This window comes from Ochlerotatus camptorhynchus, unplaced genomic scaffold (genome assembly GCF_037179485.1).
Source record: "Ochlerotatus camptorhynchus isolate MF236.1 unplaced genomic scaffold, CSIRO-AGI_Acam_v1.1 ptg000292l, whole genome shotgun sequence".
NCBI classification, from domain to species: Eukaryota; Metazoa; Arthropoda; class Insecta; order Diptera; family Culicidae; genus Ochlerotatus; species Ochlerotatus camptorhynchus.
In genome coordinates this window covers 1,852,092-1,876,285 of record NW_027040781.1, presented here as the reverse complement: position 1 = coordinate 1,876,285, position 24,194 = coordinate 1,852,092, and the positions used below count along the sequence as shown (strand labels likewise).

At 38.6% G+C, this 24,194-nt stretch overlaps 1 protein-coding gene across 1 annotated transcript in view; it reads left to right on the top strand.

Moving 5' to 3' along the window:
* LOC135706851 (uncharacterized) overlaps window positions 1-24,194 on the top strand; it is an 87,503-nt gene that overhangs the window by 27,253 nt on the left and 36,056 nt on the right. Inside the window, exon 2 of the mRNA XM_065228528.1 lies at window positions 10,127-10,242. Within this exon, the coding sequence (XP_065084600.1) occupies window positions 10,127-10,242 (116 nt within the window). The remainder of the gene's footprint in view (window positions 1-10,126; window positions 10,243-24,194) is intronic.

Genomic DNA, 24,194 nt, shown 5'->3' with positions numbered 1-24,194 from the left:
CCACGAAATCAGGGTGTGAGTTGGTTTTGATTCGGGTTTTGACGTTTAAAATAGAACGGCCAAAAATATACCAACTGGTGCGTACGCACACAATTTGATCTATTTTGGCTTGATCTTTTTAATTTTAGCTGGTTCAAATGTGACATAAATTTGGATCTAGATCAGACATAAATTTTATAAAAAAAAAATAATAAAAATAAGTAGAGTTAAATGCGCATGATAACATAAGAGAGTTTTTGATGTTGTTGGTCAAAAGCATAATTAATGAATGAGTTTAGTAGATTTTCCAGTTCGTCCAGCAATGCTTCCAGTTTATTTTAATTATAATCCGATACACACGAAAATGCGCCGGTGATGTGCCGATAAATGTGCCTTAACTGTTCCGAATCTATTTTCGTCACATTGTGCTGAGTGACTAACCCCTTGGTCTCGTGTGATAAGAACCTTCAAGAAGCGACTGAGTGCCCAAAAGAAGGAAGGGAGTGCTCGTAAAAGTGGTTCAATGGAAAAGTAAAATTGGCAGGAAAGTCGTGCAATAGTTCAAGAACCGTCCAAACATGTCAATTCGAGATGTCGCTAAAAGTTCAAGTTGTCAGAAAACCATGAAGCGTGCTGGGTTACATGTTTACAAGGTGCAAAAAGCCCCAAACCGGAATGAAAAGCAAAATATCACTGCGAAAACCAGCGCCCGGAAACTTTACACGAAGTTGCTCACCAAATCGTGTTGTATCGTGATAGATGACGAAACTTACGTCAAGGCCGACTTCCATCAACTTCCTAGGTAAGAATATTTCCTTGCCAAGTCTAAGTTCGATGTTCCGGAGGATGTTCGAAAGAAGAAATTATCGAAATTTGCAAAGAAGTTCCTGATCTGGCAGGCGATTTGCGGGTGTGGTGAAATAAGTGCTCCATTCATCACTTCCGGAACAATCAACGGTGCGATTAACACGGAAGAGTGCCTTAAGAAGCGTCACTTGCCATTCATAAGGAAGCACAAGGGATCAACTCTGTTTTGGCCTGATCTAGCATCCTGCCACCTACGTACCAAGCCAACGGAGTCAATTTTGTGATAAAAGATAAGAACCCACCATATTCACCGGTCATTGTCATTCACCCCATTGAGAAATTCTGGGCAACTATCAAGACGGAACTTCGCAAACATCCCAAAACTATTAAAACAGAGCTGGAGTTGAAGAAAATTTTGGGTAAAAGCAACAAAAACACTGGGAAAATGTGTTTTACAAAATTTGATGGGTGCAATGAAAAGGAAAGTGCGGACATTCAGGATGGAAGACGAAATTTAATTAAACAAATTTTGTAATTAATAGCTCATTATTAGTTTTTCATTCCCTGAAAATTTCAAGAAAATCCGATAATCGATTTAATTTTGGTGAGTAAATATGTGTGTGCCATTTTTATCGAATACACCCTTTAAGAAGGTATTCACCGATAGGTTTTGCCACAGAGGTTTAGTCTGTTCACTCAAATTACTCAGATTGCGACACACAATTCTGAGTACATCCGGTTTTTACCGATTCTTGGAAAACCATTCAAGTATTTTTTTTTATTATCTTATGTCGTTTTCGGTTTTGCTACACTACACCGGCGTAGTGTAAGTAGCAATAAGTGAGAGTCATTGACAACTCATCATCATTTGTTTGTAAACAAAGGTGCCACCGATAGCTACACCCTGAATTTTTTTTTTCGGTGTACGGTGGTGTAACACCAGTGTAGCTACACAGCAAAAACGAAAACGACATTAGTAAGTTGTGCGGATGCAGGTGATAAGCAATCGTCTTTTCATCTGTTTACTCTTTGTGCAATCTAGTAAACGATGACAAGTCTGATATAAAATTCATTCGTCAGCGTGCTCCGCTCATCCCTATCAGACGCCTCGATGATGAATACGCTATTTCTGAGAGACACCAATTCGCTGGGACGAAATCACGCTACGAACATGTGGACGAGCGTCGATGGTCTCAGAAACCGCTCGGTGCGTGAGTCACACGAATGATAATTAAATTTGAAATCACCCCCTCCTGCTATCAGCAAGTGTCAAATTGAATTCCTCATTCCGATGTGATAATAATATGCCTGCAGTAATGAGACACTAATGTCAGCTCTCATTGATGTCTTTTGCATTGCAGTCCGGTTTGGACAATATCAGTGATTGATTTTCTAATAGAAGCTAAAGCCAATACGGCAATATAAGGCGGTAAATATCACACTTTTCCAACACCAAAGTGCTAAATTCTCAAACTGTTTACTAATCTTCCAGACGTCATAGCGTATGTATTGCTTTCGAACTTGGCCCCGAAAACATAATTGACCTGACGGGTACGGGGTTGAGAACGTGCGAGATGCTACACTACCATATCAATGTAACATCATAGCGTGTTGTTACACTTTGGGTTTACTTTACCCAGACGACCCGCGTGAGTGTATGTTGTATATATTGTGGTTAACAAATCCCCAATAATATATTACGTCCCGTATCTCTGACACAGCTTATTTCCGTAGCAACAAACGTCAATTTCTCTCCTCTTTTACAGCACGTTGCGTTGCGTTGCCTGGCCTGATGCCACCAAACCAATCAAAGCAGGAATAAGTTGAAACCGCATGGATGTAGTACCCGAATAAAAGTCGGCATTCACTTGAATTTCGATTTACTATAGACTTGATGATCGATGCCAAACTTAGCGTCCGGTAGATGTGGGGTTCTTTTGGAAAAAATGTACCCCTTCCCTAAGTAAATATAGATAGAGCTAGAATTAGGGCGTAACAGCTTTTGTAAACAATGACTTCTCTCGGTGATTTATAGAAAGTTAAGGCTCGCGCACGCAAATCAACATCATCATCGGATAGGGAAAGACTTCGCCTACCCGATGGTTATGTTGATTTGCGGACGTGCCTTGAATTCCTAGAAATCATCGAGAGAAGTTATTGCTGAAAAAAACTGTTTCACCCTAAGTCTAGCTCTATCTAGAAATGGAAACTTCCGATTGTTGGCTCATTTAAAAGAAAGGCAGGGTAAGGGACAATATACAGCCCTAATAAAATTGTTATGGTTATTTTGCTTAACGACGTATCATCCAAACCATTTGTGGAATTTTTCAATCATTTGGGTTATCATTCGTTTATGGAATTTTTTTATTAGGGACGTCGGACTCGTTGGTCCGCAGTTGACATTTTTCACTTCCTGTACCGATTTATTGCAAAGATAATCCTCAATCAATTGGCAATGTAAATTTGACCGATTGAGTTGTTTGCGAGACAGATAGGCATGATCAAATTTTAGATTTTACTGCTTAGAAATCCATGAACCAAGTCAGTGCTAACATTTGAAAACGGCACAAAAGCCATTTGTAAACAAATGGTTTGTGGGCCCTTTACTCACTACTTGAAGTACACCCACGCGACACAACAGCAACATCGGGTAGGGGAAATTTTCCCCTTCCTGACGATGCTGTTGGTTTGCGTGGGCGTTCTTCGGGTAGCGAGTAAAGGGCCCACAAACCATTTGTTTACAAATGGCTTTTGCGCCGTTTTCAAATGTTAGCACTGAAGTTTGTGCTGGAGTTCGGCTGGAGTCTCGTTTAATTTTTCAAAATGGCGTATTCGATATTTTCAATAAATCTTAGCACGAAAACGGTTCATCTAATCGAAATTACGTCTGAGACAAAGTTGTAAGAAGCTGCTGAAAAAATTACACACTGATACAAAAAATCACAAATCTCGCGTCAATTTTCAAAATGTCCTAAGTAACAAATGAAAACAAATCGAGTTAAGTGATACAAACTATTGCTCTTCTATTAGTGTATGTGATACAAAAAAACCCATCAAAATTTAATTTCATTTATTCAAGATAATCATAGGTCAAAAATTGTCCAATGTACAGTTTGAAATGATGGGTACATGATTGTTACTTCGGTCATTCGGACTGCCCAACATGATTGGTGCTCATTTTCTATAGGCGGGGCCAATCTAAAGTTAGGTATTCTACTCTTAAATCTGTTAAAGGGAATCAAGTATCATGAAGAACAAAACGTCCAATGTAACACTCATTGATTATGTCAATGAGAAAAATCGTCCAATGTAACATGTCCGATGTACAACTTGACTAGTCGAAACGTCCTATGTGTTTTTTTTTCTATATTGTAGCATGAAATTCAAAGTAAAATTGTGATTTTACCGTTTCTACTGAATTTTCAACGTTATTATTCACTGACTACATTAAAAATAGTATTGTAAAATGTATTGTTTCTAAACAGTTAAAATAATAATCTGTCGAATTTCTACTTTGATTTTCTCAAAATTGTGGATATGTTACATTGGTCTATTTGAAAAGTGACACGAGAAATCACGAAAACGCCAGTTTGAAAAAATAGATGAGAGTCAAAATGGCCGAATTCCGGCACAAACTTGGATCATTGATCCTAGCAAATAATTAGGTGAAGTGTTATGTAATTCGGAGAACCACGTCGACACTTTAGAGGGGTGGAGTTTGGCGAATGTGCACGATCCATGCCATTTTTTTTTTTAAATTCATATGGATGATTGTCCACGCAGGGAGATTTGGGATTCTAAAACATCTCAAAAACTGTCCACTTGTACAGCCCCAGAGATATAACTTTTGAGCATTTTTAGTTGGATTTTTCGAAAGCTTTTATCGGTCAAATAACAGCTCATAATACAAAGGAAGAGTTGACTCCAAGGGAGAAATTATTTGAAGGCATTTCAAATAAGTTTTTCAACATAGGGTAGAGCGCTAGTTCGTCATAATCGCCCATTTCCGTTCTATCGATCAAAAAAGATCAATAATATCAATGATTTCACCGTGCACAAATCAATAATAGGTTTGCTCCGATGCGTTAGTTCATTAGCTAAAACATAAATCCTGTTAGAGCGCATTACATGAACATTTGCGCTCATTGTTCTAGCCTAAGGCTAAAAATCTCTTAAATAAAGAATTAAAAAAAAAAAACAAACAAAACAAAAAAAGCCCTCCTAGCGAATCCCCTATTTCTACGTTTATCCGTAGGACGAAGAAAATCTAATGGCGTTTCAATGCGTTAGGACGGAATTGAAATTCTTAGAACGAATTTAGAATCAAGAAGCAGTAGTAGATTTTAAATAATATCTCAACAATTTGTGACTCTTTATCAAATCCAACGGTACGTATGGAAAGGTGAATAAATTTAGAAGTCATCTTTGACAGAAATATTCCATTTGCTGTTTAAACTCGTCCAGCAAAGAGAGGTAAAGCGCGGGTTGTGCTTAGTAGGACGGAAATTAGATCAAAACCCCTACTAAGGATCTCGCTAAGGAAGGCGTCAACTGCAAGAGAGAAATGATTTGGGAGCATTTCAATTGAATTTCAAAAATATTTTGACGTTGTGATTTCTATATGGGGGTACACTTTGTGAAAACCGAAAATGGTACATGTAACAAAAATATGAAAGACTTTGAACGTTAATAATTCAGCTGCCCCTGGACCAATTTCAATAATTTTATCTCCAATCGATCAGATATATTTCTACGCATCTGTTGAATATAAAACTTATCATTTTTCAAAATTTCACTATTGAAAATTGCACGAATGTGCAACTGTTGCTATGATAATTGAAATTATCACTGATTGCTTGCGAAAAACGATTTCCCCAACACAGATTTCAAAGTTGAATTCCCTCCGGTCTCACCAAGTGGTGTTCTTCAGTACACAACGAAAGGCTCATCACCCTCATTCCAAACAACATACAGCTCACCAGCTTCATCTGTGTTGCACACCCTAACAGCTCAGCATTACTCAACCATCACGACAAACGGTCCTTTTCAGGACCACCATAAATTTGTATTTTTTGGATATTTGTCAAGGTCATCAATCGGATGTCAGTTTCCATATAGCTGGAATTAGGGCGTAATAGCTTTTGTAAACAATGACTTCTTTCAATGATGTCTTGAAAGTATGGGCTCGCCGAAGCAAATCAAAATCACCATCAGGTAAAGTAAGACTTCCCCTACCCGACGGTAAAGTTGGTTTGCGTGGGCATTAGAGTGATGCAAAATTTGAAATTTTCGCTCCACAATACTTAAACGATTCCAAATCGGATCCTGACTAACCTCTCAAAATTTGAACTCATTTGGTGAGAAACTGAGATGGCACAAACCATTTGAAGTTTGTATGGGAATAACTATGATAAAACCAAGATTTTTGTTCATGTCTATCTAATAATTCACCATATCGGTCTGCTTCAAAAGCTTTCAACTGTACTTGTAGGAAATTTTCCCAGCTACAACTTTGATGAAGACCACTTTTTAATTAAATGCAAGGATCGAAAGTTATCAATGAACCAATGCGCTGATGTCTTATGATCATGCTCAATCAACTGCTCAGCAGGCAACATTGTTGTTTCTGGGGCGTTGAATAGGACACAAAAATCATGGCTACTATGTCACACTGAAAAATACAGTGTTGCCTACAGAGCAGCTGCTTGATCATGTCATAAGTTTACCAATCTCTTAAATAATTAATAACTTTTTCCTATCTCGTTTTACATAGAAACGATTTTCAGCAATGTTGTAGCTGAGATTTTATATAAGAATGGCTATCGAACTGTTTCGCAGCTCAATATGGAAAAAGACTAGAAGGCAATGAACAAAAAGTTGAGATTTCCCATAGTAATTTACATGCAAACTTCAAATGGCTTGTGCGAAGTCTGTTTCTAACCAAATGAGTTGTAACTTTGGAAGGCTAATCAGGACCCAATTTGAAACCATTTAAGCACTGTGGAGCGAAAAAGTCAAATTTTGCATCAGTCTAGTGGGCATGCCTTGAATTCCTAAAAATCATCGAGAGAAGTAATTGTCTACAAAAGCTTTTACGTCTCATTCCAGCTCTATCTAGGTATGTTTAAATCTACCATACCATATACTTTAAGGCAACATTGGGGTTGCGATTTCAAAAACCAAAGTCAGTCGCGGCATGAAAGTGGTCTGATTTTGATCCAGAAATGATGGATTTTAATTTTTAATACGCCAATCGATAGAATTTTTTTTCGAATCCGTTAAAATTAAGACTTTATCATTTTTCAAAATGCCATTATTGAAAATTCCGCGGATGTGCAACTGTTGCTATGATAATTAAAATTATCACCGATTGCCTTCTTCTTCTTCTTCTTCTTCTTCTTCTTCGTATTCTTCTTCTTCGCATTTCAAGCTTATTGCTTATGGCATATTAGCTTATTGCGTGCTCTCAACTTAGTGTTCTATATGCACTTCCACAGTTATTAATTGAGAGCTTTCGATGCCTGCTACCATTTTTGCATTAGTATAATTGTGTGGCAAGTACAATTATACTCTATGCCCTGGAAGTCGAGAAATTTTCCAACCCGAAAAATTCCTAGACCGGACTGGGAATCGAACCCAGTCACCTCTAGCATGGTCTTGCTTTGTAGCTGCGCCTTAACCGACTGAGCTAAGGGATGCCCCATCACCGATTGCCTGTGAAAAGCGATTTCCCTAACACAGATTTCAAGGTTGAATTCCATTCGGTCTCACCAAACGGTGTTTATTAAATCATCGCGTGATGAGTGATGGTGTTCTCCAGAACACAACAAAAGGCTGCCTGCAAGCAGCAAGCTGCAGCCCACATGAGCATCCACAGAAGGAGGAAGAAGCCGCACCGCTATTGATCGGGATCAGTAGCTCTTCGTGAGTAGCTGTGGACCATCTATGTCAAGCGCGTCATACTAAAAAGTATAAACAGCAGTTAACAAATAAGACTTATTGCGTACAACCACAGTCCCTTGAAGTTTTAACAGTCGAACAACAGTTCATGATACAACGAAGGATAAAATTCAAAGAAACAAATAATTTTTGAGCATTTCATTTTTTTAAATAGTTTATCTATCAAAGAACAGATCATGATGCAAAGTTGTAGTCAACTCAAAGAGAGAAATTATTTGTGATCAGTTCAATTTAATTTTTGAAACTAATTTAACTTTCAAATAACAGCTCAATACAAGGAAGGAGTAAATTCCTAGAGAAAACTAACAAAATTATGGACAACTTCTATTAAGAGAGGCGTCAGTGGTGTAGTGGTAAGCGCCTCTCACTCCAAGGCTGGGTTCAATCCCAGTCGGCGCCGTTGGGATTTTCTGAGGCATACAATCTTTGATTACACCTTCCTTTGGAAGGTAAGTAAAGCCGTTGGTCCCCGGTTCATGAGTTGCTGGGTCGATATGTAGGGATCAGGTGTGGGAGCTGTCTCCCTGGCGTCAGTAGCATTTGAACTCAGTACGGAAAACAAGCTCGAAGGAAAATAATTATTATGGCAACCATCCGTATACCTAACAAATGTATGGCTATTAGACTGATGCAACATTTAAAATTTTAGCTCCACAGTGCTCAAACGGTTCCAGATTGGGCCCTGATTAGCCTCCCAAAATTTGAACTCATTTAGTGAGAAACTGACTTGGCACAAACCATTTGAAGTTTATATGGGAATTACTATGAAGAAACCATAATTTCGGTTCATATCTATCTCAAAATTCCGCAGTTCACTCTACTTTAGAAAATGATAGCTTTTTTTCCTTTGGTTTGTTTTTTTCCGTCGATCTTGTTTTCCGTGCTGAGCACCAATGCTACCGACGTGCCAGGAAGGCAGCTCCCACACCTGGATCCTACCTATCGACCCATCAACTCATGAACCGGGGACCAACGGCTTTACTTCCCATCCGAAGGAAGGCGTGATCAGAGATGTTATGCCTCAGAACATCCCGGCGGCGCCGACTGGGATTGAACCCAGGCCTGCTGGGGTGAGAGGTAATCACGCTTACCACTACACCACCGGTGCCGTTAGAAAATGATAGCTGAACTTGTTAAAATTTTTCTCAGCTACAACTTTGTTGAAGACCACTTTTCGATCAAATGTAAGGAACAAAAATTATTAATGATTCAAGTCACTGATGTCTTATGATTATGCTCAATCAACTGTTCAGCAGGCAACATTGGTGTTTATGGCGCGTAGAATAGAGGACAAAAATCATGGCTACTATGTCACTCTGCAGAATACAGTGTTGCCCGCAATACAGTTGCTTAATCTTGCCATAAGATTATCAATCTCTTAAACAATTAATAACTATTTAATTTGACGTTTGGCTGAAAAACGATTATCTGCAAAGTTGTAGCTGATGAAAATTCCCATAAAAATAGCAATAGAATTTGTTAACAGTAAAACATGTAAAAAGGCTAGAAGACAATGAACAAAAAGTTTTGCTTTCCCATAGTAATGTCCATTTAAACTTCAAATGGTTTGTGCCAAGTCAGTTTCTTGTCAAATGAGTTTAAACTTTCGGAGGCTAATCAGGACCCGATTTGAAACCGTTTGAATACTGTGGAGCGAAAATTTCAAATTTTGCATCAGTCTAGTGGCTATTTTCCCATCACCTCCTGGTCGAATAAACTTTCAATGTTCCTCAAATGCAAATACTCATTCAAATTTCTATTCGGGTAGTAGTGGTTACTAAAAAACAACGATAGATGTAAATTTTATGTGTGCAGCTTGAGGATTTCACGGATATTAAAGTCTAATAACGTGTGCTTTAACGGTAATACTTGGTAATACATTCCGACTGTGGGATGCTGCAGAAAGATGATGATGATGATGGTGATCGGACGGATTTGTGACGACAGATCGTAATTACGAGGTCGCGACTACGACGACGATGACGACGACGACGTCCACGCTGACGAGTGTGGATTACTGCTCTGAAAACCAAACGCTGTTGACTCGGTTGCTTAGCGCTTGAACGATTGGTGACGGTTGGTTGTTGTTTGGGTGATACTTTAGATTGTTTGGAAATTTGCGACCGCGCTATCGCTTTAATTGGTCTCATTTGCTGATGAGCAACTTTTATTTTTGTGCTCGCGGGATACTTTGCAACTGATGCTACTGCTGCTGGAAATAATCCACATTTCACTATCAGCTGAAGGCAAGTTTGTCTTTTCATAGAAATCGAATAGCAATCGTTGGTTTACTGGACGGCCTGAAAATTAATCTATTAAAAATGTGAAAGAGCAACTAATAATGCGATTTTCGTTTCGTTTCTGGTTTCTATCCACACAGGCACAGAGGAATGTCCGATCAAATCGGTTGTAAATCGAGTCGGTTCACAGCTGTTTCGAGCCTTGACAGAGAAGGGAGTTGCACTGTTGGTGAATCATGGAATTGCAGAAGATAAGGTAAGCTAGGATTGATTCATATCCTCAGGGCAGTGGAACCTGCACTGAAAACAATCAAACATCAAATGTAAGGTTGGACTTAAAGGGTGATACGGTCAAAATTTGGTCAAGGGAAAACGCGTGTAAATCGGTGAAACCGTTTATTTAAAAAATCAAATTAAATTTCTTTTTTCAAGTTCAATTAGTATAAAATTCAGGAAAAATATTCAGTTAGGCTTCCGCTTTTCCAAATCCGAATTGCCGGGCCTTACGCTTGACCCCTGCCATCAGATTTTGTACAGCCACCTTGTCCACCTTCTTCGCCGCAGAAAGCCAGTTTGCCTTGAACTGCTGCTCGCCCTTAGCAGTTTTTTTGATCTTCTTTAGGTTCCGCTTGACAATAGCCCAGTATTTCTCAATTGGGCGGAGCTCTGGCGTGTTGGGAGGGTTCTTGTCCTTGGGAACCACCTGCACGTTGTTGGCGGCGTACCACTCCATGGCCTTTTTACCGTAATGGCAAGATGCCAAATCCGGCCAAAACAGTACGGAACAACCGTGTTTCTTCAGGAAAGGCAGCAGACGTTTATTCAAACACTCTTTCACGTAAATTTCTTGGTTGACAGTCCCGGAAGTTATGAAAATGCTGCTTTTCAAGACACAGGTACAGATGGCTTGCCATACCAGATATTTCTTTGCGAACTTTGACAGTTTCATGTGCTTGAAAACATCTGCTACCTTTCCCCTTCCTTTTGCCGTATAAAACTCCTGTCCCGGAAGCTGCTTGTAGTCGGCTTTGACGTAGGTTTCGTCGTCCATTACCACGCAGTCAAACTTCGTCAGCATCGTCGTGTACAGCCTCCGGGATCGCGCTTTGGCCGTCGTATTTTGTTTATCATCGCGATTTGGAGTCACTACCTTCTTGTAAGTCGATAGTCCGGCTCGTTTTTTGGCTCGATGCACGGTTGTAGACGATACACCCAGCTTATTTGCGGCATCTCGGAGAGAGAGGTTAGGGTTTCGCTTGAAACTACCGGCAACTCTCTTTGTCGTCTCAGCGGCTTCCGGTTTTCGATTTCCCCCCGATCCAGACTTCCTGGCTGTCGACAAACGTTCCCCAAACACTTTAATTACATTTGTAACGGTTGATTTGGCAACTTTTAGCGATTTTGCCAACTTTGCGTGCGAGTAGCTCGGATTTTCGCGATGCGCGAGCAAAATTTTGATACGCTGCTCTTCTTGCTTGGACGGCATTTTGACAACTGAAGAGTGAATTCCAAAATCAAAATAGGAGCAACATTCTACACACACACACCTTCAAAATGAGGGGTGTTCAGGTTTTTTAAATGCAAAATTGAAAGAAATACGTCAAGTTGATATTGACCAAATTTTGACCGTATCACCCTTTATCACATCTGCTGCATATGTTTCGTACCAGAAATGTAATGGGAGTTCTTGCAACCGTCCAGCAACCATATTCCATGATTTTTTCATGTCCCGAAGCTTTGAAAATTCTGCATAATTTTCATGTAAATCTGTTATAGAATATTACATTTTCCGGTTGGTTGTGGAGTGTTGACCTATTTTTACCTTAACAGTTGAAATTTTTCATCGAAAATCAGCCACTTTCAACGGGGCTCCGAAATTTCTGGTTTGCGGCACAGTAGACCGGTAGATATTTCAAATATTTGAAATTACATATCTAGATTATTTCGTTTATTTGAAAGCATTGTCAATTGTTCCCGCCACAGAAAATATATTTCAATCGTATTGAAAGTGCTACTGAGAGAGAGTGCAATTTCCGATCCAGCCGGTGGAACTTCTCGGTGCTTTGGTCATGCACCCTCGATTGTGTTGCTAGATCTGATTTATCCGCATCCCTTAGGGCCCGAACAAAATAACCTTTGCGGTCGGTAAAGGCCTCATGACGAGCCCAGATCTCGACTATTTTAACTTAATTTATGTGTTTTTAAAACAGATAGATCTGAGGATTTAGTAGTTAGTGTCATCTTGTGTTCTCCTAAGTTATTAGCTCCCCAACGGTGTACCCCCATGTCTGTCTTTTTCATCAGTATGTCGCTTAGTTTGAGATCAAGAGCACATTGCGCGCCAAACCTTGTGTTCTCAAGTCCTACCCTGCCATCCTCCATTTGTTTCAATTTGTTACCCTTAACCTCGAAATAGCTGCGAGTAGTTGGCCACCACTTTACTAACGTTAGTTTTAAGTCATTTTGTGAACCAAACAATGAATATCGGCTCCGCAAAGCTACGGCAAATGAGCTTGGAAAAATAAACGCATTATATAAAAAACCGCTTATGTTTAAAAAACGGACAAGTCTTATATGAAAAATATGTAGCTAGACATATCAACAGGTAGAAAATCTTGAAACTGCAAAGAACTGCTTATGAAAGAAATAATCTTAAACTCTATCTGCGTTCCCGAATTTAAAAAAGTATCCAAGCTTGGGATCTTAGTATCTGGATTAAGTTTGGTATTATATTTAATAAGTCTTAGAATGAGATCTGAAAAATAAATACCGTAAAACGGGGTCACATTGATAGTTTTTTTTTAAAGTATATCCTAAATATTTTTACAGCAATGAATGTTTTTTTAAATTTTATATTTTTAAAACAAGTAGGGGAATTTACGTATTCTCGTCAATCTAAGCAGCGTCTGCACTTCTACTAGCATTTTCTCAGCGTCACGCACATATATGATGTGTCTGTTTGTTTACATTCATCTGCTGCTTGCTTCTCTATCCATTCCAATCGACAGAATTTTTCAAAACGTTTTGAAAGCGTTTTTACAACGCTCCAAACTTCTCAGGTGAGTGTGACTATTGTCGGCAGCCTCTTTTTCTTCGGCAACCTTCCCATTAGAACTGCGTGTTAACCAGCTGTTCTATTATCGGCAACTCGAAATCAGCCCCATTTTGTAGTGCGTATACTTCATTTGAAGAAAAATCTGGTATAATAGGATTGCTCGGTCGTACAAATATAATCAGATTGAAGCTGAAAGACTAAAGAATCGTTTGAATACATTCAGGGAAGTGTGTTGATGGGAAAACATAGTGAAATTATCGTTTAAATTTTGGTTGCCGAAAACAGTCAATGGGTGCCGAAGCCAACATTTACCCTATTGAGGATCCAAGAGTAAACTCGTTAGTAATATGTTCAATGGAAGTTAAAGCATTAACACTATTTTTTAGATTTGTGACCGAACTTCAGTATTTGATTTGGGGTTACTTTGATAATGCTCGATGATTGTAGAAAAAAAATGGGTGAAACTCAAACAATTTAGGTCTTAAAATATGAAACTATGAATGAGTATATAATCAGAAAACCTCATAAGCAATAAGAATACAACATTGAATTTGTTATGGCTCTATCAGAAATACATTTCATAAGTGATGGTATGAGTGCTTTTTCAAACAGGCGAAAAACACGAAACTAGTTTTTCAATATGTTACACATACTTTATAAAAATTATATACGATATCAACGGAAATACCCTAAGCTACAATATGGAACCAATTTTTCTAATTTGGGAAAAGCGCAGCGAGTAAATTTAATCTTTATATCATACTATCAAAGTTACCCGCATTATCAAAGATACCCCGTTTTACGGTACTCTGAACTAGTGATGCACCGAATATTGCTATTCGGGCAGGTATTCAGCGTTTACAAAAAATGTTAACTGATATTCGAGCATTTCCCACCCAACAAGTGGCTGACAAAGTGTTTGAGTGGAATTTTGTGTCGGCAAAGTTTGATATTCGGCCTAAGCATCCGGCCGAATATTATGGTGGATGAATATTCGGTGTATCACCACTCTGAATGTTTCTTAGTTCCAACCAGGCATGGAAGATTATTTACATTCATTTCGTGCATTGATTTACATTCATTTGCCTCTATTTTTTCCATCAACAGATTTCCGTAAAATGATGTGTATGAAGCTTTTGTAGGTTTTAATATTAGCTACAACTTTTATCAACAACTCAAATCTGTATCACATAAGTATGACGAACTAGAGCGGGAAGAACTTGTTATTGTTTTTTTTTCATTTTTCCAATTCGTATCGATCTGGAAAAGAGCATTATGGAAAATTCAAATTAATTTTATAAAAGAATAACAAGTGGATTATCAAGTGTTAGATGCTTATGGTATTCCGTTTTAATTGCAGTGTTAGCTCAACACATGTCTGAGAAATAAACGCATGTCATTAAAGACACAGAGACGAGCGTCTCCATTGTCTTTGATGAGAATGACTATCGGTTAACCCATGGATTTGGCTCGTTAGCCTTTTCAATTCTCGATCATCATTTGAAAAGGTCCTATCAATTTTTGTAAACAAAACTTGTTGGGCCCTTTTCGCGCGAACCGAAGTACGCTCACGCAAACCACGAGCACTATCGGGAAGGGGAGAATTTCCCCTACCCGATGGTGTTTTTGGTTTTGCGTTGGCGTACTTCGGTTCGCACGAAAAGGGACCAATGAGTTTTGTTTACAAAAGTTCATAGGCTGTTCTCAAATCTTACGCGAGAATTATGCCTAGTTTTAGTCATTTCTTTAGCTGGTGTTCGACGATGAGCTATCGGGAATTAGTCAGTCTTAAATAAATTGCGTTGACTGCTACTCGATCGTTACCAATGCGTAACTTTACGCCTGAAAATTAAACACCTTAAAATTATCATTCAAATTTACTTGTCTATATATTATTGTTACTGTGGGAGAAATTGTCAAAATCTACCTATTTGAACAATTCGTAATGTTACCCCCAGTACAATAAGGAAAGATGTTTAAATAGGCAGATTTTGACGATTTATCCCACAGTAACAATCAAATTAATCGAAAATGAGACATGTAACGAAAACGGGGCAGTTTTCAAACGCATATTTCTCACAACCATTAATGGGAAATATGTCATGCAATGTGTCATTCGACTGAAAAAATATTCAGCAATTTTTTGGTGTGTGTGAAAATAGTTAACAATAAGAAATTTAACGAACAAAATAGGAATATTTCGTGAAGCAATCCGAAAAGCGGGTTGAAGGGTAGACTCTATATTCTTTTGGACTTTCGTCTCTTTCCAGTCCATGCAAAATTCAAACTCGCACTGCGCATGCTCAAACGATGGTTTCCATTTTGGCGAGTAGATCGGAGCTCAGCAGAGTAACTCCAGAAATGAGGGGAGGCGAAGAGCAGCGTCCATAAAAACGACTGTCAAATCGCTTCCACCGTCATTTACAGCCTAAAAGTCGAGCTGATCGAAGCTAGGAGCCAACGCCAATATAGGGCAGGAATCCTGAAACTGCTTGATCACCAGCTTTCACTTTGCCAGGGGTCGTAAGCGATAAACGTTTCTGCCAAATTACATCCACCGTCAACTCCAGCCTCTGACAGTCGTGCAAGTTGGGCTCAGTGACAACACTTACTACAGAGGGATCCAATTATTACATTTGTTTCTACTTATTCAAAGCTTTGGGTTGTGGAAATTTTAGTTATGATTTGTTTCTAGACCCAAACAGTTGTTTAAAATTTCTCTAAATTTAGAATGTTCAATATAATACGTCTTTTGAGTTGCCCTTGAGTTTTTATCCACCGTAGAATCATGGAAACAATTGGCAAAAGCATTATTTGTTAAATATTAGCGTTTCAAAATTTTATTCCCATACCTCACCGTGCAAATGTTTGCAAAACTGCATCATTAGACTGATGCAAAATTTGAAATTTTTGCTCCACAGTGTTCAAACGGTTTCAAATCGGGTCTTGATTGCTACAACTTTGCAGCCAAACGTCAAATTAAATAGTTATCAATTGTTTAAGAGATTGATAATCTTATGGTAAGATTAAGCACCTGTATTGCGGGCAACACTGTATTCTGCAGAGTGACATAGTAGCCATGATTTTTGTACTCTATTCTACGCGCCATAAACACCAGTGTTGCCTGCTGAACAGTTGATTGAGCATAATCATAAGGCATCAGTGACTTGAATCATTAATAATTTTTGTTCCTTACATTTGATCGAAAAGTGGTCTTGAACAAAGTTGTAGCTATCATTTTCTAAAGTAGAGTGAACTGGTGAATTTTGAGATCGATATGAACCGAAATTATGGTTTCTTCATAGTAATTCCCATATAAACTTCAAATGGTCTGTGCCAAGTCAGTTTCTCACTAAATGAGTTCAAATTTTGGGAGGCTAATCAGGGCCCAATTTGGAACCGTTTAAGCACTGTGGAGCTATAATTTCAAATTTTGCATCAGCAAGCCATTTGTATGATGGCTGTGAGAGGCCAAGATTTAATGGCCTATCACTGACGTGCATCGATTGCCATTTATTGACAGCAATTGAATGTCAGCCGGGACCAACACCAACCGTATGAAGACGAGACCAGAAATATTTTCGCTTCAGAGAAATCCCAACTACCCCGGCTGGGATTGACCGCAGACACACTGGGGTGAGTACGCAGACATGCTTACCACTCCATCACCGTCAGTGTGAACCTCGGCCTGAGGCAGGCTTTAAACTAACGATAAAACTGACATTTGTCAGAAAATAAACAGACCCAATCTTAATACTAGATAAAGGGTCGGACTGGATCAAAAACAAATTCGGTAGGGGAAACTGGACACACTTGATCCCGCCATCCAGAATCAAGTTTTGTGTCACAGTTTCGCCTAGACAGAAGGTTAAGTTATAGGGTTCACACTCCTATAGTTGTGGTACGTTAGAAGCGTTAGATTCCTATAGTTGTGTATTGAGTCTCCATGCACAACTATAGGAACCAAAAGCAGAGCGTTTCTCCTAGTGGCATTTGTGTCAGTTGGTTGAAGGTTGGTTGCACGTGTCTTGGCTAGCGAGTTGCAGTTTGGGTCTTTCTTGACCCGCTAATGCACAATGTGTAACTTTTTCCTTATGCATTAGGACGGTTATACAAACAAAATTATGAAATAGTTTCTAGTGCAAAAAGAATTTGGCCATTTCCAACGTCCGTTCCAGATTATCAAATACCAGAAACCGTTAGGTTGTCTCCGGAACTGGAAGATTATGTCTATTTATTTCTGGATGAACAATCATAAATTTTGAGCCGTCGGACGATACCAGTACAGGTGTCCATTTATAGCCCTACCGGAACCGGTTCAGGGTATCCGAATGCAATCAGATCCATCTGTTGGCCCATGGTATGATGTCTTTTTACTTTTGGATGAAAAAATCATAAATTTTGAGTCGTTGGACAGTACCAGTACATGAGTTTTTGGAAGTGTTCTATTTGAGGCCCTACCGAAACCAGTTTCGGGCATCCAGATCAGTGCAGAGATTTGTCATTGTCATTGACAGACTTTCGCAAGATATTGACAAAATTGTCCATCACGTAGTCACTGATAAATTTGATCCTCAAAAAAACCTTTGTCAAAATCTCATTCATTTTTTCATCTATGACAAAGATTCACCTGGCAACAAAACGCTCAATTTCGTGCATTCTATGTAACATTATTGTTATCTAAGCATTTTTGGGCGTAGATGCTTGTTAACATTAACGGCTCCATGTAATTGTTATGCCCAAGTCATTTAATTTCGTTACAAATTTAGCTAATAAAAAAATCTGCACATGTTCGTCGCTGATAATTGACATGGCTCGCCTTGACGATGACTGTTAGCTCAAATGAGCAGAATTTTGAATATCGCCGTGTATTGTCGAGATTTTGCAGCACTGATCCAGATGTGGCCAGATCTTCTTGTCAGTCCATGGCCTAATAACTATTTACTTCTGGTTGAAAAATCATAAATTTTCAGCCATCGGCAGATACCGGTTCCGGTTCCACATATCCAGGTATATGTAGCCAGATCTGCCTGTTGGTCCATGGCATGATGTCTATTTACTTCTGGATGAAAAATCATTCATTTTAAGCCGTCGGACGGTACCAGGACATGAAGTTTTGGATGTTTCCTATTTGAGACCCTGTCGGAATCGGGTCTGGGTACTGGATGTGGCCAGATCTACCTATTCGTTCGTGGCATAATGTCTATTTACTTCTGGCGGAAAAAACTTCAATTTTTAGCGACCGGACAATACCAGTACATGAGGTTTAGGAAGTGCCCTTTTTAAGCACCTACCGGAACCGGCTCTGAGTATCCGGGTGTGGCCAGATTCACCTTACGGTCCATTATATGATGTCTTTTTACTTCTGGATGAAAAATCATAAATTTAGAGCCGTCGGACGGTACCAGTACGTGAGGTTTTGGAAGTGGCCATTTGTACCCTATCGGAACCGGTTCCAGGTAACCTTAATGGCCGAATTGGAAAAAATTCTGTTGTTTTAGGATCATTTTTCTTTCGTTTGAGGCTAATAGATATAGAATCGGTTAAAACATTGATTTTTGGGAGCGAGTTGCACAATGTGTCCCTTTTTGTAGCGCCACTCCTAGAGGTCACTGAAAGCTTCTTTTGACAGTAATATGTTTGTTTCAAAAATTGAGGGAAAGTGAGAAAATTTCAGGTTTCTACCATGTTTTGTTACAAATTGACTGCTTTTTTTAAGTCAAAAAAGTCAAATGCACTAAGAAGGTTAAGAAAACCGTTCTTTTAAGTGTGTATATATCATGTTAGAGGCTATAGAGTATTTAAAATGTTTTGTAAGAAAGATCCCTGTTTGCACTCTCCCTTATAAAAAGCATGTTATCAATAGGGGATCGATATATCCCTCATATAGAGTTTTTGATCTAATTTCCGGCCAACTAAGCACAACCCGTGCTTTACCTATCTTTTTTGAACTGGTTTGATAAAAAAAATGAAATATTTCTGTCAAAGATGACTTCTAAATTTATTCACCTTTCCATTTGATTGGATTTGATAAAAAGTCACAAATTGTTGAGATATTGTTTAAAATCTAACACTGCTTCTTGATTCTAAATTCATCCTACGAGATTCAATTCCGTCCTAACGCATTGTAACGCCATTAGATTTTCTTCGTCCTACGGATGATGGTAGAAAAAGGGGATTCGCTATGAGCGCTTCTTTTGTTTTGAGAACAATGAGTGTAAATATTCATACAATGCGCTCTTATGCGATTTATGTTGTAGCTAATGAACTAACACATCGGAACAAACCTATTATTGATTTGTGCACGGTGAAATCATTGATATTATTGATCTTTTCTGATCGATAGAAAGGAAATGGACGACAAAGTAGCGCTATACTCTATGTTTTTTTTTAAATGCGTTTTTAGACATCTTTCAGAAAATACGGACTTCTGAGACTTTGGGGGTTTTGAGAATTTATAATTTTACAGAACATATTTCCCTGTAAGCCCATAAAAAAAACCGATTCATGTTTTGATTTTTCGGCCAAGATACAGTTTCGGACATAAGTGTAGAACATCGCAATTTTTTTCATGTTCATGAAATATTCTGAAATTTCAAGTATTCGGAAAAAAAATGAGCGTAATTGGTTGAATCTATAAGAAGTTTGAGAATTTTTAGTAAAACCCTACTATTCAGCTCCTCATTGTTGATAAGTATACATAATGAGCCTTGCTTCCAACATTAGAATCAGATCTTAAGCAATTGACTGTTTCATGGCCCCTCCTTGCATCAATCATATCTTTCGATGGATAATTCGTCAAACGAGGTTGAAGATATGAGCACTGTGCTACAATGGAACTGCCGTAGTCTAGTGCCTAAACTAGACTCGTTCAAAGTTTTACTTAACAATTCTGATTATACTCAAATACTCTGTGAAACATGGCTTTCTTCCGATAAAGAACTCAACTTCCACGATTTTAACATTATACGCCTGGATTGAGACGATTCTTATGGATAAGTACTTTTAGGGATCAAAAAGTGCTACCCTTTCTACAAAATTTCCCTTCCTGCTCTATCAGGCGTCGAAACCGTCGCTTGCCAAATAAACAAAGACGTTTGCATAGCTTCAGTATACGTTCCACCAATAACCTCCATTAGCCGTAGTCAACTCTGGAATCTAGTTTCGATTCTTCCATCTCCAGTATTGATTCTGGGTGATATGAACTCCCATGGTACTGGGTGTGGCGATCCATATGATGACAATAGAGCGGTTATTTTTTACGATTTATGTGACGACTTCAATTTGACTATTTTGAACACTGGTGAAGCGACACGTATATCAAAACCTCCGGCTCGGGAAAGCCGACCCGACCTATCTTTGTGTTCAAGATCGCTATCATTGGATTGTCTGTGGAAGGTTATCAATGATCCCCATGGTAGCAATAATTTGCCAATCATCATTTCAATTAAGTGTGGCCCTCAATCTGCAGAACCATCTCGAGTTCCATTTGATCTTACAAGGAACATCGACTGGCAGAATTATGCAATGGCGGTGACAATCGGGGTCGAATCAATAAATATGCTTCCACCATTGGAAGAATATCGATTCCTCGCCGATTTGATGTACAAAAGCTCACTGGAAGCACAAAAAAGAAAAGTTCCAAGTGCACTCTTCAAAAAGAGACCAGCCACACCTGGATGGGACGAAGAATGCACAAAATTGTATGTAGAAAAATCTGATGCTTTCAAAGCTTTTCGTAGACACAAAACCTCCACATACTTCGAGGAATATTCAAAGCTTGAGACAAAGCTGAAACAATTAATCAAAGCAATAAAAACTCGGTTATTGGCGCAATTTCGTCAAGGGACTCTAACGAAAAACCTCAATGAACACCTTCTGGAGGGTGGCTCGCAACATGCGTAACCGCTCATCTTCTAATGAGAGTGAAGAATACTCCAACCGATGGATATTCGTCTGTCCGGACTCAGTTCCAGCACAACACATTCTTCGAGCAGCGTCTCCGAGCGGCGGCTCTCTGGACAGACCATTCACAATGCTGGATTTCTCTATGGCTCTTCTTTCATCGAACAACTCCTCACCGGGAAGCGATATGATTAAATTCAATCTTCTGAAAAATCTCCCAGATATCGCTAAAAGACGCTTGCTACACTTATTCAATTCCTTACTAGAAAATAACATTTTACCGCCTGAATGGAGACAGGTCAAAGTAATAGCCATTAAAAAACCGTCCAATTGCTATGCTTTCGTGCATTAGGAAATTGTTGGAGAAAATGATCCTTCGGAGACTCGATCACTGGGTCGAAACAAATAACTTGCTATCAAATACACAGTTTGGGTTCCGCAAGAGCAAAGGAACAAACGATTGTCTAGCACTGCTTTCCACAGATATTCAACTGGCCTTTGCACACAAGGAGCAATTGGCTTCAGTATTTTTGGACATTAAGGGGACTTTTGATTCAGCTTCCATTGAAATTCTGTCAGACAATCTGCACAGATGTGGACTTTTTGGAATTTTATATAATTTCTTGTACAATTTGTTGTCAGAAAAGCAAATGAACTTTTCTCTTGGAAAACTGACAACTTCCAGAATTAGTTACATGGGCCTGCCCCAAGGCTCATGTCTCAGCCCTCTTCTTTATAAATTTTATGTCAAAGATATCGACAACTGATTGGCAGAACCATGCACGCTAAGACATTGCAAAGTTCCTTAGATAACTTTTCTTCTTGGGCTAGGAATCTAGGGATCGAATTCTCGCCGCAGAAAACTGAACTGGTAGTGTTTACTCGAAAGCGGTACCCAGCCCAAATGCATCCTAATCTTTTGGGCAGAAACTTTACTCAATTATTGTCTTTCAAGTACCTTGGGGTCTGGTTTGATTCAAAGTGCACTTGGAATGCCCATATTACGTATTTGAAGCAAAAATGTCAACAGAGGATCAACTTTCTCCGTTAAATTTGCAGCACATGGTGGGGTGCTCATCCGGAAGACCTCATAACGCTTTATAAAACAACTATTCTCTCTGTTCTAGAGTACGGCTCTTTCTGCTTTCTCTCGGCAAGAGAAAGTCACCTAATAAAATTGGAACGAATTCAATATCGTTGTCTGCGTATTGCTCTCGGCACTCAACACATAACATGAGTCTCGAGGTTCTGGCAAGAGTAACACCTGAGAGCTCTCTCTCAGAATACTAATCGAATGCTGCGTGACGAACACACTTTAGTTACAAATTTTGAAGAAATTCTTGGGCTGAACACACAATCTCGATTTATGAGAATCTACCACCACTAGGTAAATGTCGTCAGATATGTGTCTTCCTTGTTACACTCCAGACCGTGCTCACTTCACCAATTGCAGCTCCTCAATTGAATATGATGATGATGGTCCCACCTCTTACCTCTACAAAGGTTTGAGCTGGACGAGTTATCTTTAAGATAATTAATTATAAACATTTTAACCAGGTTTGCAAACAAAATCGAGCTGGTTACAATTACAGATATAAATGTCCTGTTAAATATGTTATAGGCATCAACCAAAAACATTCAAAGGTGTAACTAGTTATCAAAAGTCCAAGTATAGTCCTCGATAATACTTCCATTTACACGTGACTATATCCAAGGAAACGACTTCCAGCCAACCCTTTACTAATTCAAGGCTTTTGCCACAATTTCCACGTATTAGTCATTTATACCTGTATTCCTCGCGCGAGGCTCAAACCATTGTAGACTATACTCAAAGCTATTTTTACTATTACTACTACAAAATCAAAAAAACTAAAAATCCATCATCACCATCGAGGCAAACAATGTAGTTTTTTGTATATGCTACACAAATTACTAAAATATCTTTATGACAGTCTCCATACAAAATAATCCGTTAGAGATAACTTTGTCAAGATACATGATTTATCCTTTCATAAAAATTTAACTGCTCTATAAACAGCTTTTACATGTGAAATGCAGCGTCTCTTGAATTCTGTAAGTGTAGTTCCACGCTTGATGTGTCTGTGAAAAATAATGAATTTTGTGAAGCATTATTCAAAAAATGTGGTGTTCTTACTTCATCCGCGTTTCTAGCGTTATATCTATGAAAATCACTTCCTCTTTCAATCCGATCACACAAATATCGAGGCAGCAAACCGTTAACTACTTTAAAAATGAACACCATAGTCAAATATACAATTCTTTGCTTCACTGACAGCCATTGCAAAGCGTCCAGCATAAAAGTTGAGGAAGTGAATCCATTACATCTTAAAATCAAACGCATTACTTTATTCTGCAAACGCTGTAATCTCGATATTTGTGTTTCATTGGCCAAAAATAAAATGGAAGGGCAATGAATGGGAGATGATTGATTTGTATAACTGTATTTTACTACCAATAGTTAAATCGTTTTTCAAGCGACATAGGATTCCATACTTCTTGCATACTCCATACTTTCTTGATGACATTGTCAATATGAGAATTGAACTTGAGTTTGTCATCAACAATCACGCCAAGATATTTAATTTCCTGAACGCGATCAATTGTCTCATCATCAATAACAACAGAGACATCATCATCTACACGATTCCGCGAAATTACCATGAATTTAGTTTTACTTATATTCAATTTCAATTGTTTATACTTCAACCATCTACTTAGAGAACGCAAATCTTCATTCAAGCGTGAAACGGCTTCTTCTAAATCTTTAGCTGCAATGAATAACACAGTATCGTCAGCAAAAAGATTAATATCACAAAACCGTAAAACTCGTCGCATGTCATTAATATACATAATAAATAAAAGGGGCCCTAAGACACTTCCCTGAGGCACTCCAAGGTCATTGTCAACGGGACAAGATACAAAATCATTAAAAACAGTCCTTTGTGTTCTGTCAGATAAATAGCTTTCAAACCTTTTGTATGCAGAACCCGAAATTCCAAAGCGCTTGATTGTTCTCAACAATAAGGGCCTAGAAATTGTCTCAAAAGCGCGTTTTAGATCCAAAAACACAGCAACAATCGTATCTTTATGCTCCAAATTTTCTTTCCATTTAGCTAACACTAAGTTTAACGCGGTTTCACAAGAATGGCCTTCCCGGTATCCCGATTGTTCCGGTATCAACAAACAGTTACTATTTAAATATTCTAACAGCTGGCCTTTTACAACAA